Here is a 14,483-nt window from a genome sequence, read left to right as displayed (position 1 = left end):
GTACAAGAGCTAGGGGGTTGTAGCTCCCTTCCAGTAGAAGCTGGAGAACGAGAGAAGGTTGTAGCCTTTTGCAGGTGGGTGCCTGCGTACTAGTATGAGTCTGCACCAGTACAAGATTGTAAACAGATTTTTCTTATATTAAAAGAAGACAGCAGCAGGTGGTTTTTGTCTCGCATTGGGTTTCCACCTTAAATCTTGGTGTTCATGTGTGTTTCTTATGTGTGATGGTTTGTTCTGATATTACTGCACATGGTTACTGTTTATATGGTTGATGAATACTCATTGAAGAACAACATATGACGAATTAACTGAATCTTAAGCTTGTTGGATATATGCTGGTTGCCTTAAACACAGTTGCGTGTACACACGGGTTACCTTCATTGAAGTAGTGTATATAAATCAGAATATGGAAATGAAAAAGATTATTGACTTGACTAATATTGATTCACCCCGCCCCCTCTTAGTGTTATTTCCAACAGGACATTGATCAGACACAAGAAGGTTGTATCATTCACCTGGCAACTCCACGTTCAAAGTATGCAGAGCTCAAAGCTTTCATGGCGACTCCATTGTCGAAGAATCCAGATTTGTAGAAAACTCATGGCAACTCCACTGCAAGTTGATCATATTTCTTGCTAAACAAGATGACATGTTATGTGGCAAATCCTATGCCTTGTGAAGTTTTAGAAGAAGTTAGGGATGAATTAGCTGATTTTCAAATTGATGAAGATTTTTTAACGGCCGTGTTTTGTTGTTTGAAATTAAGCAAATTTTATCCTAAAAGTAAAGTTTGTTTTCTTGAGTTAGTTGTTGAAAGAGTTGAGAAGGATATTGAACTTTTGGATTATCAAATTCAATCCTATAATTTCCGAGATCCTAAACAATTCTTGGAAAATCTTCCTTCTCCAAAACAAGAGGAGATTGTATTGCCTTTTGATTTGCAAATTGCTAAGAATTATGTTTTCGAGTACAAGGTTGAAACTGAAAAGTGAGAATCTTTGATACTCAATCGGTCAATGAAGGCCTGCAAGGTAAACTAATTAATCATGCCTTTACTGATCCTATAGCAAACTATATGGAGGTTCTTTTCAGCTCAAGTGTTCAATCATGTTTCCATGACCAGATCCAACAGCAGTTGCCATTGCACTCTACAACGTCGATTTTATGGACAAAAAGTCAAAGTTGTTCTTTTGATTGTGCTAACAAGCAGTCAAGCGGCCTACTTGTTTCAGCAGTTGCTTTACTGGCTTCATTGGCATTTCTGTATTATTTGATTCAGCATAATTTTCAGCATTGTAGAGTAGGTAGCAGTGTGCAAATAAGCTCAGCACTATGAGCATCTTTTTCAAACATTATTGTCAATTTCAATTTCAGATAGCAGTACAACTTTCAGTTTAGTGTGTATTTCAAATTTCAGTGTGCAGAATGGTTTTGATTCCAGTTTGAAGATTTTCAGTCACAGAGATTTTTATGACAGAGCAGGTTGCAGATTTGGGATCAGCCTAATGGATCAGGCTACTAGTCTACGATGTTCTTGACACTTCACTAAGAAGTGCCATCCCTAGCTGAAGCCATTGTTAGGGTCCTATAATTTTTATAGGATTGCTTGATTATAGCTGATGATTATTATATTTTGGATGTTGTAAATAATATTCCATGTTGTAAATTATTTTCAAAAAAGGTCAAAACCTTGAGAAAATAAAAAAAATATGCTTGCAAGTCGAAATGCAACATTAGAGAATAATTTTGTTTAGATTAAAGTAATCATATCATTTAAATGTGATAAAATAAATTGTAATAAGGCGCATAGGGACAAAATTTGTTTTGTCATATATGGTTAAAAGACATTGTTGTCAGAGCGTCGGGATTTGCTCCCCCTTACAATCCACAACCCATATCTTTCTTCGGTCCCCCCTCTTCATCCTGCCTTAACCGTCGGGGGGTGAGGTCCGAAAAAGTTGTTTCTCCTGCTGGGCCCCATCCTAACGTGGCATCTTATCCTGATTTTGCACCCCCTGCTTGCAAAACTGCTTACCACCCGCTACCCCCTCGTCCCTTTACCATTGTCCCTACCCGACACCTCCGCCACTCCTATCCCGCCATGTATCATCCGCATATTACTCCCGCGACAAAGTCCACCCACCATGTCCCTCCTCATGTTCCACTCCTATTCTGCCACTTAATCATATTTCTGCCAACCATGTGCCTCCTTGTCACCTCCCGCCTCCACGTCATATATCCGTCTCATGGTCAAGTAAAACTATGTTTTTCCCTATACAACACAGTAATTGCAAACATGTTTTACAGACCACTGAGGATGCATTTTCAAAAACTGAAAGAGGATTTTGTTGCTAACATCCTTTTGCACAAAAACCTCTCTCAGTTTTGTAACAACTGTTATGGTTTGGGAGATGCTAATGATTCTTTGAAGGCATATTTTCCAGAAATTTCCTGTTTTAGTCACCTTTTTGCAGAGAATATTGTGGATAATTAGAGATGAATCTTGGGAAAATGGAAGAGGTTTTGGTTCATAAGATTCCCACATACAAAAGCCTATCTCACTTTTCGCACAACTATCAGGAATTGGGAGATTCACTCTCATCATTTTAGCCTATTTTTTCTGACTGTGCAATGTCCTGTTTTAGTCACCTTTTTGTAGAGCATATTGTGGATAATCAGAAATGAATTTTGGTAAACTGGAGGAGGTTTTTGTTCCTCAGATGCTAAGCTACAAAAACCTCTGTTGGTTTTCGAATAGCTAGCACGAACTGATATCTTCAAAGGTATGAATGGACCCTATTTTTCATAATTTCGGGAGGAAAAAGCTCAAAGACAGTTAGTGACTTGGATGCCACCTCATCAAATAAGAGTTGCAATCAAATTCGAATTACTCTTCTTTGTCACCAGAAATCCACAAAGATAGTGCCAAGTAGATTCATTAGCTTTGGATGTCCTATCTTTTAGTTCTATTTGTGTAAGACAATTTGAGATATTTGTAAAAAAATCTTGATATTTTTTCAAGATATTTTAGCTTAGAATTTGTATAAATACTTCACAGTTTGAAGTAAGAGAAGTTAATTTCTGAATGTAATTTCCTCTGCATATTGTATTTTTCAAAGTACTAGAGCATCAATAATACACGGACCTTTTATAGGATTCATATGGTGTACCAAATGGTGATGTGTTTCTTCTATTTATCTGTTTGAACATTGTTTTTCTTTCTCTGTTATTCTAAATATCTAAATTATTCAACAACAACTGTGATAAATAGGATTTGTTACTTAGAGCACCCAATTTTGGCTGTTGGTAATTTTAATGTTTTCCATTGAAGTCAAATCACAGAATTCTTAATTGCTCCTTGATTTCTATTGAACCTTACACTTTTGCTATTTTACCATCCATTTAATTTCTGAAAAGATCCAAAGAGTGCAACCTAGCTTGCCCTGTGAGAACTCCTCTAAAAATTGATGCAAAATCTAGTTTAATTTATAGACTCCATAGCCCAATGGAATTCTAGCACTTAAATCAACCAAACCAATCAAATCAAAACAAACAAGTACAGTCATAACTAGCCTAAAATTCATATAAAAACAAAGCTAAGTTAAACAGAGAGATCCCTCTCTGAAGCTGGTAGGGTTAGATTCCAGCTTCCAAAGTGGTTTTGATGTTGTCCTATGTGTTTATTCCATCAACCTCAAAAATACAGAACGACAACAAAGTGGCGACCATACTAGGGACAACCCAGAAAAGTGGATCAAGTTCTAGATCTGATTATTAATGGTGGACAATGATCAGACACAAGAAGCTTGTATCATTCACCTGGTGACTCCACATTCAAAGTATGCATAGCTCAAAGATTTCATGGCAACTCCATTGTCAAAGAATCCAGATTTGTAGAAAACTCATGGCGACTCCACTGCAAGTTGATCAGATTTCTTGCTAAACAAGATGACAGGTTATGTGGCAAATCCTCTGTCTTGTGAAGTTTTAAAAGAAGTCAGGGATGAATTAGCTGATTTTCAAATTGAAGATTTTTTAACGACTGTGTTTTGTTGTTTGAAATTAAGCAAATTTTATCTTGAAAGTAAAATTTGTTTTCTTGAGTTAGTTGTTGAAAGAGTCGAGGAGGATATTGAACTTTTAGATTATTAGATTCAATCCTATAATTTCTGAGATCCTAAACAATTCTTGGAAAATATTCCTTCTCCAAAACAAGAGGAGATTGTATTGCCTTTTGATTTGCAGATTGCTAAGAATTATGTTTTCGAGTACAAGATTGAAACTGAACAGTGGGAATCAAGGTTTAACCTTGAGAATACAACTAATGAAATCTTCCATGCTCAATCGGTCAATGAAGGCCTGCAAGGTAAACTAATTAATCATGCCTTTACTGATCCTATAGCAAACTACATGGAGGTTCTTTTCAGCTCAAGTGTTCAATCATGTTTTCATGACCAGATCCAACAACAATTGCCATTGCACTCTACAACTTTGATTTTATGGACAAAAAGTCAAGTTGTCCTTTTGATTGTGCTAACAAATAGTCAAGCGACCCACTTGTTTCAGCAACTACTTGACTGGCTTCATTGGCATTTTTGTATTATTTGATTCAACATAATTTTTAGCAGTGTAGAGTAGGTAGCAGTGTGCAAATAAGCTCAACACTTTAAGCATCTTTTTCAAACATTATTGTCAATTTCAGTTTTAGATAGCAGTACAACTTTCAGTTCAATGTGTATTTCAGATTTCAGTGTGCAGAATGGTTTTGATTCCAGTTTGAAGATTTTCAGTCACAAAGATTTTTATGACAGAGCAGGTTGCAGATTTGGGATCGGCCCAATGGATCAGGCTACTAGTCTACGGTGTGTTTGATGCTTCACCAGTAAGTGCCCTCCCTAGCTGAAGCCATTGTTAGAGTCTTATAATTTTTATAGGATTGCTTGATTATAATTGATGATTATTATATTTTGGATGTTGTAAATAATATTCCATGTTGTAAATTATTTTCAAAAAAGGTCAAAACCTTGAGAAAATAAAAAAATATGCTTGCAAGTCGAAATGCAGCATTAGAGAATAATTAAGTGTGTTTAGATTAAATTAATCACATCATTTAAATGTGATTAAATAAATTGTAATAAGGTGCATAGGGACAAAATTTATTTTGTCATATATGGTCAAAAGACAATGTTGTCAGAGCATCGTGATCCACTCCCCCTTACAATCCATGGCCCATATCTTTCTTCGCCCCCCCACTTTGTCCTGCCTTTACCGTCCGGGGGGGGGGGGGGGTGGTCCGGAAAAGTTGTTTTAGATTTGGGGTAGCATCGGATGTTCTCTACCCATGAAAATTGGTGGAGAGGCTAAAGCACACGAGATCTCTAAGACCCAGAAATGGTTTGGGAAGATTCTAACCAGTTTGGGAGATATTACAATAATTAATATTTTCAATGGAGTTCCTAAGTCTAAACTTAGGAAAAATGAAATATTAATGGGTATTAATATAAAACTGGGTTAAAAGGTTCCAAAAGTCATGGATCAAGCCAAATCTAATCTTAGTCGTTGATTAGAGATTTAATCTCGACCATTAAAGGACTAATAGGAAAAGTATAAGAGGAGGCTTGAGGGCCAATTGGTGAATACACTGAGCGAGACTAGTTAGTTTGATTTTTGGAGCGGGGTTAGCTGAGAAATTCGAACTAGTGGTCTGGAGGGCAACAAGAGGTAGCAAGTACAGAACAAAGGGTCAGGAACAACACTAGGGGAACATGGCAAAGGTTGGAGAGGCAGACACAGAGACTGCAGACTGCGCAGTCACTAGAGGGCCTGCGTGGGCGACACAGAGAGGCCCAGTGTTGACGCAGAGAGGCAGGGGCTGACGCAGAGGGTCTGGGAGCTACGCAGAGGCCAACCAGGTTGACACTGAGACTAGGGGAAGTGATGAAGAATTCTCTCTGTTGGGAAAGCCAGTTTGGCACCTAGTTGTACTGAAGAATTGCTGAATAATAAAATCCTCCCTTGCTGCACCGATTTTCCCACATTAGGTTTTTCTAGGACTGATTGTTCAAAACATTTGTGTCGATGTGTTAATTCTTGTGCATGTGTTTTTGCATTATGGTGTGACATCTGCAGCAGAATTTATTTTAATGTTTACTGAGGGATTTTCATAAATAACTTATCGGGAAAGATGTAGGTAAAATAAATCAGTTCGAGTGATAAAATTTTCACATGGTATCAGAGGAAGTAATCAGAGACAGGAAGGGAAAATCAATTATGGGTCGAGACCATGATGTAGAGGCATCTACGTCAGGAGACTCGCACAGATTTTCAGAAAATTGCACAAGAGAAAGTGATTTCGATTTCTCTATGTTGGCTTCTAGGCTGGAAGAAGAAGTGGCTTGTGTGACTAGCTCTGCATCATCAGAGGTACGGTATATAGACAATGGGGCCTCTTGGCATATGACGGGAATCCGGGAATGTTTCTCAGATTATCGGGAGGAGAAGATGAACTTTTAGATCACCATGGGGAACAAGGCAAAATGTACTCTAGTAGGGAGGGGTACCATAGTTTTTCAAACAAAAACGAGAGAGCGGTTTCGTGCTACCAATGTGCTGCATGTACCAGGATTGGGGATGAACTTACTTTCCGTGTCACAACTTCAAAGCAAAGGCTATGACGTTTTCTTCATCAAGGAGAAAGTATACGTCAAACACCCGAGCTGGAAAAAGAAAGTGCAGATCGAGATCAAAAGTAACAGGTTGTACAAACTACAACTAGAATCACCAATGGCACTAATAGGCAGTCACGGAGACAAGGATTTGAACGAACTATGGCACAAAAGAATGGGACATGTGCACCATGGGGCTCTGAGAATTCTCAGGAGCACTGTAACAGGAGTTCCGAATCATAGTATGCAACGAGATGATGTATGCAGAGGATGTGCTCTAGGAAAGTATGCCAAGGTAGCATTTCCTAGAAGTAAAAATAGGGCCAAGAGTGTACTAGGATTCATACACTCAAATATCTGCAGACCCATGTCCACTAAAGCTCTTAGTGGTGCCGAGTACTTCCTTACCTTCATTGATGACCACTCAAGGAAAACTTGGATTTATTTTCAGAAAACCAAGAACGAGGTTTTATGTCGATTCAAAGCGTTCAAGGCTCTGATGGAGAATCTGGTTGGGAAGAAAATAAAAGTTTTGCTCTCAGACAATGGTGGAGAGTATGACGATAAGGACTTCACTGATTTTTGCGCTAAGGAGGGCATCAGAAGAGAGTGGACTATTGAAGACTATAAAAAGAATTGATCAAGGGTTTCTCCACATTGGGGCTTGTCCCTGGCTGGTGCCACATCGTGTGTTCTCTTGTCTTGGCTTGTCTTCTACTGTTTATGTTTATGTTCTATCTGCATTTTACTATCATGTTGATGTGATTGCTAATCTGGATATTGATATTAGACTAATAAAGAAATTTAAGTAAAATTGCTCTAAAGCATAGAACATACCATTGTTGCCTAAAATTAACATATGTCCTCTAAATGAGTCGAGTTGCTACTTATATATAGTCATCTTAGGTGATTGAATTCTTCTAATGAGGCTGACTTGGTGGAGGCCTAATTAACCTAATTTACATTAAAATAATTTTCTTTCTTGACAAATAATTCCCAAGAAGGGTTCTTTACATTGTGACATAGACAATGACACTTGATATAAATCCTAGAAGTCTTCAATCGATACTTTGACCTAAAAACAATTGACCCAAGCATAAAACCCATGTTCTAATAAGCCAATTTATTTAATAATAAATTTCTTTTTCTTTCTTTTAACAAATACATTTCAAATATAATTTTGAAGACCAACACTAGTCACATTCTTCAACATGCTCCTCATCTCCAGAAATGAGATCCATCATGCTACAATTGAAGGGTTTCCACCTAAAATATCTTGTGCACTGTCTTTGATGTTGTGCATTGTTGAATGGTGTTATGATACCGATTTATATTTGATCTAATGCTAATGTTATTTAATGCTTTGATTCACCCCCCTCTCAATATTTCCAACACGTATTTCCTGCTCTAATACCACTTAGAACGAACCCAAGGGTTCATTCACCAGAGCAACCATTACAATAGACATGTATCAGTGTTTATAAGATAGATAGAAAATTCACCATTATGTGCACAAGGGAAATATTAATAAAATATATTGATATATGATAGACATCTAGCACATTGGTGTTAGTCCCCGATTTATACAAGAGAGTCTATTATGATGTGACTCCTCACTAAGAGAGCCAACTATTCATAATAAACTCATTAATGTAACGACCAAAAGTCGTATACGTTGCGGAAATATTAAAATACTTCGTAGAAAAAGACATCCGTCATAGGATTGTAATTGTAAATTGTATAACAGAATTGAGATGGATGATTACAAATGAGAATGAAGGTCCTATATATATAGCCAGGTAAGTACCCATTCACGAACAAGCATGTCTTTAAGACATGCCTTTTCATTATTAACTAACTAATCATTAGTTAATTTACTTATTATTTATTATTATTATTTATTATCTATTTTTATATATTTTTACATAACTTATGTTCATAACATTGCTTTCCCCTTCAAAAATCTTTGTCCTCAAAGCTTGTTGATGAAAGGGCTTGATCTCTTTTCTGCTACGAATGTCTTCTGCTTGATCTCTTTTTCTGCTATGAATGCCTTCTCGTCTCGGAACAGTCATCTTTGTCGATACAAGTTGATATGATCCTTGGAGTGATATATAAAATTGTTGTACTGAGAATGGATCAGACCATCCTAGATTAACCTTCTGTGGAATCTTCTGATCACTGGAACTTTGTAACGAATTGTTATCAGTACACTGAATTGAGCTCACTTCAATATTCTCCATAACATAAGTTTGTTGTTTATGTTATGAGTGATATAGATTTGTAGATTGATATGTAGATAAGGATTTTTTCTTGTTTGAACTTCCTTTAACGTTTTTATGACAGTTTCCAGATTTCCTTCAGGCATTGTTGTTGTTGAATTGATTATTGAATCCTCATTTGGAGTGTTTGTCATTTGAACGACAACCTCTGAGTACGTCTTTACTTCAGTAGGATTTGGATTTACCTAAACTGTGAGATTAGTGTGATCGATGTTTGCTTCTTCTCCCCAACTTGGAATACTACATCTAGCGATTTTGATGCTTCTTTTGCAACAATTTCTTCGAACCTATTCGTCAATGATTTCTTATCGTCCTTAAGTTTTTTAATCTGTTTGAGCAGATTTTGGTTATGATTCCTTAAACGTACAAGTTCATCATTTTCTAAATTGTTGACTTTATTCTTAGTAGCTTCATCATCTTTTAAACTTTTGATTTGTTCTAATAATGTCTGATTAAGGCTCTTAAAACGTAAATTTTCTTCTTCTTGTTCTAATAAACACTTCTTGAGTTCCTTCTTTGTGGCTTTGGCTTTCTTGACTTGTTCGAGTAGTTTTTCATTGTGATCTTTGAGGCGCAAAATTTCTTTGTCTTTACTACAGATGGCTTCTTCAAGCTCTTTTTGCTTCTTTTTTTTGTTATCTTGAAACATCAAGTCTGAGACATCCTTGAAGTCTTCTACTGAAGATGTTATTGATTTTGATTTACTTGTTATGTCTTGAAATGTGACCATCTTCCCCTTATAAGGAAATGTCAAAACTTGTTTCTCTATGTTTAACATGAATGTACCCAAATTCTTAAACCAAGGTTGACCGAGTATGATGTCAATATCCATCTTTACAACATGAAATTGAGATATGTACTCATAATGACCTACTATCACTTGTAAATCACTAATGTTATACTCTTTTTGGTCAAAAATATTTTTCCTTGCACCAATGCTTGGCTCTAGAATTAATAGTTGATTTGCCAAGTTAACATTGATGTAATTTTTATCGTTGCTTGTGCTGATAGCGATATTAATTTATCTTCCTTGGATACTTCCTTTTTATGTAATTACTTTGTGATCCGTAACTGAAAAACCTTTATAGGAAAATTCGTCCTTCCTTCATCATTTTTGAATTAGGCTCCATTTGTTTATCTATTATTTTTGTTAGCGATACTGATATGTTCTTCAAAAATGGACTTTTGTGTTCGTCGAAAAGCTTAGGGTTTAATGATCACCCCTTTTACTTTTATTTTCCTCAATTATATATATATACTTCCCACCTTAACAAAAAGTTAATATAACTCCACTATTTAAATAAACTGCACCTTACATTTATTATAATGCTTTTAAAAAGTACTCTTCCTTTGTTATAACTTGTTATCCTTATGTCTCTTTATAGTTCTAGATTTAACCCTTTATAAACTTTAATATATGGATCTTTCAAGTAACCTTTTATAATAATACCCGCTTTGTACTTATATATATTTTCAATAATTTTATGACTTGAATTTTTCTTTAAAATACCCCTTTATAATATAATACTTCTCTTTATATATCTTTTATTTATAATATATTTTTTTATTTTTGAAAAGTTACAACCCTAGTGAAATGTGGCTATTCACCTCTTTGGGGTATAATATAAAATATATGTCCACTTATGTGCTTTTGACTCGGTTAATTTTCTCCACGTAAAAAGTAAAACTTACCATTCACATAAAGAGATTTTGTATTCCTTTTGTTTTTCTTTTACCTTGAAAATACCATGGGCAATTACCATGGGTTGCTAAAACCACGAGCTTGTAAACCACTTAATGAAGAATCAAGATAATATTATCTACTCTTCCTTCTCTTACGTATAGTTTTAAAGATATTTGGAAAGATTCCCTTTTAACTTTATCATGCACTTTTTATCAATAATGTAGAACCTTTTTATATATATGAATGTTCTCCTTCAAAATTTACACCGGACTATATATATATAATAGTATATTTTTATATGATTTTTCTTTAATTTTTTTTTTTTATCTTTATCTGTACTTTTTTTCTTTGTTTTTATATATAATTTTTTTTTTTACTGGCCAAAGACTTGACGGCGAATCTAGTGGAATGGAGAATCTCGAAGACTGGCAAAACACCTAAATCATGACGACAACAAGGTTGACGATATGTTGATGGCCAAAGCCCTAGTGATCAGCCAAATGTGGCTCTGATACCAATGTAACGACCAAAAGTCATATAAGTAGCAGAAATATTAAAATACTTTGTAGAGAAAGACATCCATCGTAGGATTGTAATTATAAGTTGTATATCGTATAAAAGAATTGATATAGGATGATTACAAATGAAAATGAGGGTCCTGTATATATAGCCAGGTAAGTACCCTTTCATGAACATGCATGTCTCTAAGACATGCCTTTTCATTATTAACTAACTAATCATTAGTTAATTTATTATTATATTTATATTATTATGATTATCATTTATTATTTATTTTTACATCATTTATGTTCATAACAATTAACTACTAATTACACCTTAACGTCTAATAGACTCTAAACTTCTATTAATTTCACTTTAGAGTAATAAAGTGAATTATAATGTAATGTTGACTCACTAAACTATATCATACACTTCAATTAATAACTGCTATATTTCTAATTAATAAACCACAAGGTTCAATATAAGGTCTATTTAAGAATGGCTATATTTTGTGAGCAAGAGAAGTTTTGTTATATATATATATATATATAAGAGACATGTCTCTTAGGACGACCATTCATGAAGGGGCACCTGCCTAGGTATATAAGCGGGCCCTCATTTGTAACAATCACATCATCATATTCTCATATATATATATATATCCTCAATGGACATCTTCATATTCCAAGTGGTCTGGAGTATTTAACTTGTAAATACGAACCTTATTTGTAACATTTGGTATTAGAGTTGTTCGATTCTCAAGCATTCAACCGCTGCATAGAGCTAGTCTGATTTGGCCTTTAGCCATCAACTCCTTGTCAAGTTCATTCCCATTTGATTATGGCTTTTAGCCAGAAAAATACTTGGAGGTTTTCCATTCTGCTGTCAGGCCATTGGCCGTTTAAAAAAAAATCAAAAGATACAAAAATATCTCTCTATATATAGAAAAGAATTTAAAAACATAAGTTCTAGAAAAAAAACGCAAGAGAAAGGAGTCACAAATATCTATATATATATATATATATATATATATATATATATATATATCAGTTAAAAAAAGTAAAATAAAAAAAAAGGGCAGAAAGAAAAAAAGCACAGCCGCATCAATCGCCAATGGGCAGCCACCGCAATGGGCTCCAACAGTCCACTACAGCTGCTGCTGTAGACGCCTCCCTGCAACCACATGCCAGTCAGTTTGATGTTGCCTCCTACATTGCAACTTCACACAAGTCAGCCGACGTTGCCTCCTACACTACAACCACTGTTCGTTACATTTTTCCAACCTGTATCTGTGATGACTGCTTTATCCAACCCCCGCAACAGCACACCAACCATCATTCAATCAAACATATAGGCCAGCCACTGTCACTCTACTCGTTGGCATCCGTACTAATAAAGTTACTCATAATTCTAGGTCCGCAGCACATCACACTGCCACACCAATTCTTATGGACGTGTTTGTACAACCATCTGTTAATTCAAGCCATCGTTTTTAAGGTAATTAAAACCCCCACAAAATTCCTGAGTAAGTATATATCATAAAGAAAAATACGCTTTCAGTGCTGTCACTGACATACCAGACAATTTTAACCAACAGCACATATATGATATTGTCTTCAGAACATATGAACAAAGGGTACCTGTGAAACAAAATAGGCATATTTGGCACTAAATTGTTGTAGTGCATGTTGCACCACACGGCCATGATCAACTTCTCCCTTTGCAATCAAGGTAATTTGCTGTTCTATAAAGCTACGAATTTCTGGCAAACAAAGATCTGCATCAATGCACTGATATCCTCGGATCAAGGTGATTCCTAGAACTGTGGGAATAAGCTGTCTTCCAGCATGTACCTGAAGTTTATCCATTCATATAAGAAGGTAAATGTTTAATACAAATTGAAGGAACACAACAAAAATTACCACAACCCTACTAAAACTTTCTTGATGCAGATCAAATAAAATAAAAAGAAAGTAAACAAACTTCAAAACCTGTGCATAATTCCTTTCACAGATATTATTTATATGGACTGGAATTGATGCATCTGTGCCAATCCCGTGTTTCTCCATGAGAGAAATTAGCTCACTCTCGGTGAGGTAACCTGGGGGTGAAGTAAGTCCCTGCATGTTGAGAGCACCAGTCAGAACTGAAGACATCTGTTAATTCTTCATTATGACAGAGATGGAAATGGTCATCTATGATAAATATTGCCTGACAGTCCAGTACTTCGGCAAAGGAAAGTAATAGAACTAACATATGTCGAAACTGCCAAATTTAGCATGAAACAATGAACACCAATCACATCTACTAAATTATATATTTAAAGGATGAAAATGGTACCTTGTAGAGCTCCACTTCTGAAATCTGTATGGAGTCACCTTTGGAGAACGGGGGTAGACTCTCCTCAGTAACAGCAAGCCAAGGCATAATAGCTGTGAATCCTGGAGATGTTACACTCTGTCCAGTGCAATGGAATTTTTCTCCTCCTGCCGAGAATTCTACCTTTTTTCTGTACAAGCCAAACAAGTGATTTCACAAGCTTCAGGCAAACAGCTTTAAAAAAGGTACGTTTCAGTTAGACTATTGTGATATTTATGAATATGAATTCATTCCAAACCATCCTGCCACTCTAATTGATATGTGTTTCAGAAACTATTAAATGCACATGGTAATCTATTCAAGACTATTCAGTACAGACATACTTAACCAGAATGAACTGAACAAAAGAATGAGTTACATTGAGAAATTAAACTGCAGTGTAACAAAAGAAATACTGCAGATAATTATTATTATTGGTCATTATCTTTTCTCTTTCACCTGAAGGGGGGTTTTGGTTGTGGCAGCGGAGATTTTAGCAGGCAGAGGCAACAGACAGTTTGACAGCGGCAGAGATTTTGGCAGGCAGCAGTGGCATAGACAGGGAACAGTGCAGCATGGACAAGGTTGGGACTGGGAACAGTTCAATGGCGGCCACGGGTGTATGAAGGGTGACAGAGATGTGAATGTTCAGCAGTGTATGGACAACAATTTAGGGTTTACAAAATTAACCCACACTAGCCAAATCAATGGCTCTAATGGCGATGTAATAAAAGAAATACTTGCAAACAATAATTATTATTATTGAATATGATAAGAATTGATGCTTTATAGCACTGTTGATAATATCGGCGATATTCGGAAATATCGCGATATTTTTGGCAAAACGATATATCGCCGAGAAAATATCGCGATATTTTCTGTTTTGAAAATATCGCGATATTTTCAAAATATCGGCAAATATCGGAAAATATCGGCAAAATATCGCGATATTTTGAAAATATCGGCAAAATATCGGCTATATTTAAAAATTTG

General features: G+C 35.7%; 1 protein-coding gene across 1 annotated transcript in view; it reads right to left on the bottom strand.

Annotated features, from left to right (window-relative positions):
- LOC149208000 (DNA topoisomerase, type IA, core) overlaps positions 1 to 14,483 on the bottom strand; it is a 375,671-nt gene that overhangs the window by 34,547 nt on the left and 326,641 nt on the right. Inside the window, exons 11-13 of the mRNA XM_089395900.1 lie at positions 13,473 to 13,641; positions 13,124 to 13,252; positions 12,773 to 12,985 (exon numbers count right to left, since the gene is read on the bottom strand). Coding sequence (XP_089252026.1) covers positions 12,773 to 12,985; positions 13,124 to 13,252; positions 13,473 to 13,641 — 511 coding nt within the window. The remainder of the gene's footprint in view (positions 1 to 12,772; positions 12,986 to 13,123; positions 13,253 to 13,472; positions 13,642 to 14,483) is intronic.

This window comes from Pinus tabuliformis, chromosome 1_2 (genome assembly GCF_031772625.1).
Source record: "Pinus tabuliformis cultivar Carrire ecotype Pingquan chromosome 1_2, CPIR1, whole genome shotgun sequence".
Classification (NCBI taxonomy): Eukaryota; Viridiplantae; Streptophyta; class Pinopsida; order Pinales; family Pinaceae; genus Pinus; species Pinus tabuliformis.
This window is presented reverse-complemented; position numbering and strand designations above follow the sequence as displayed.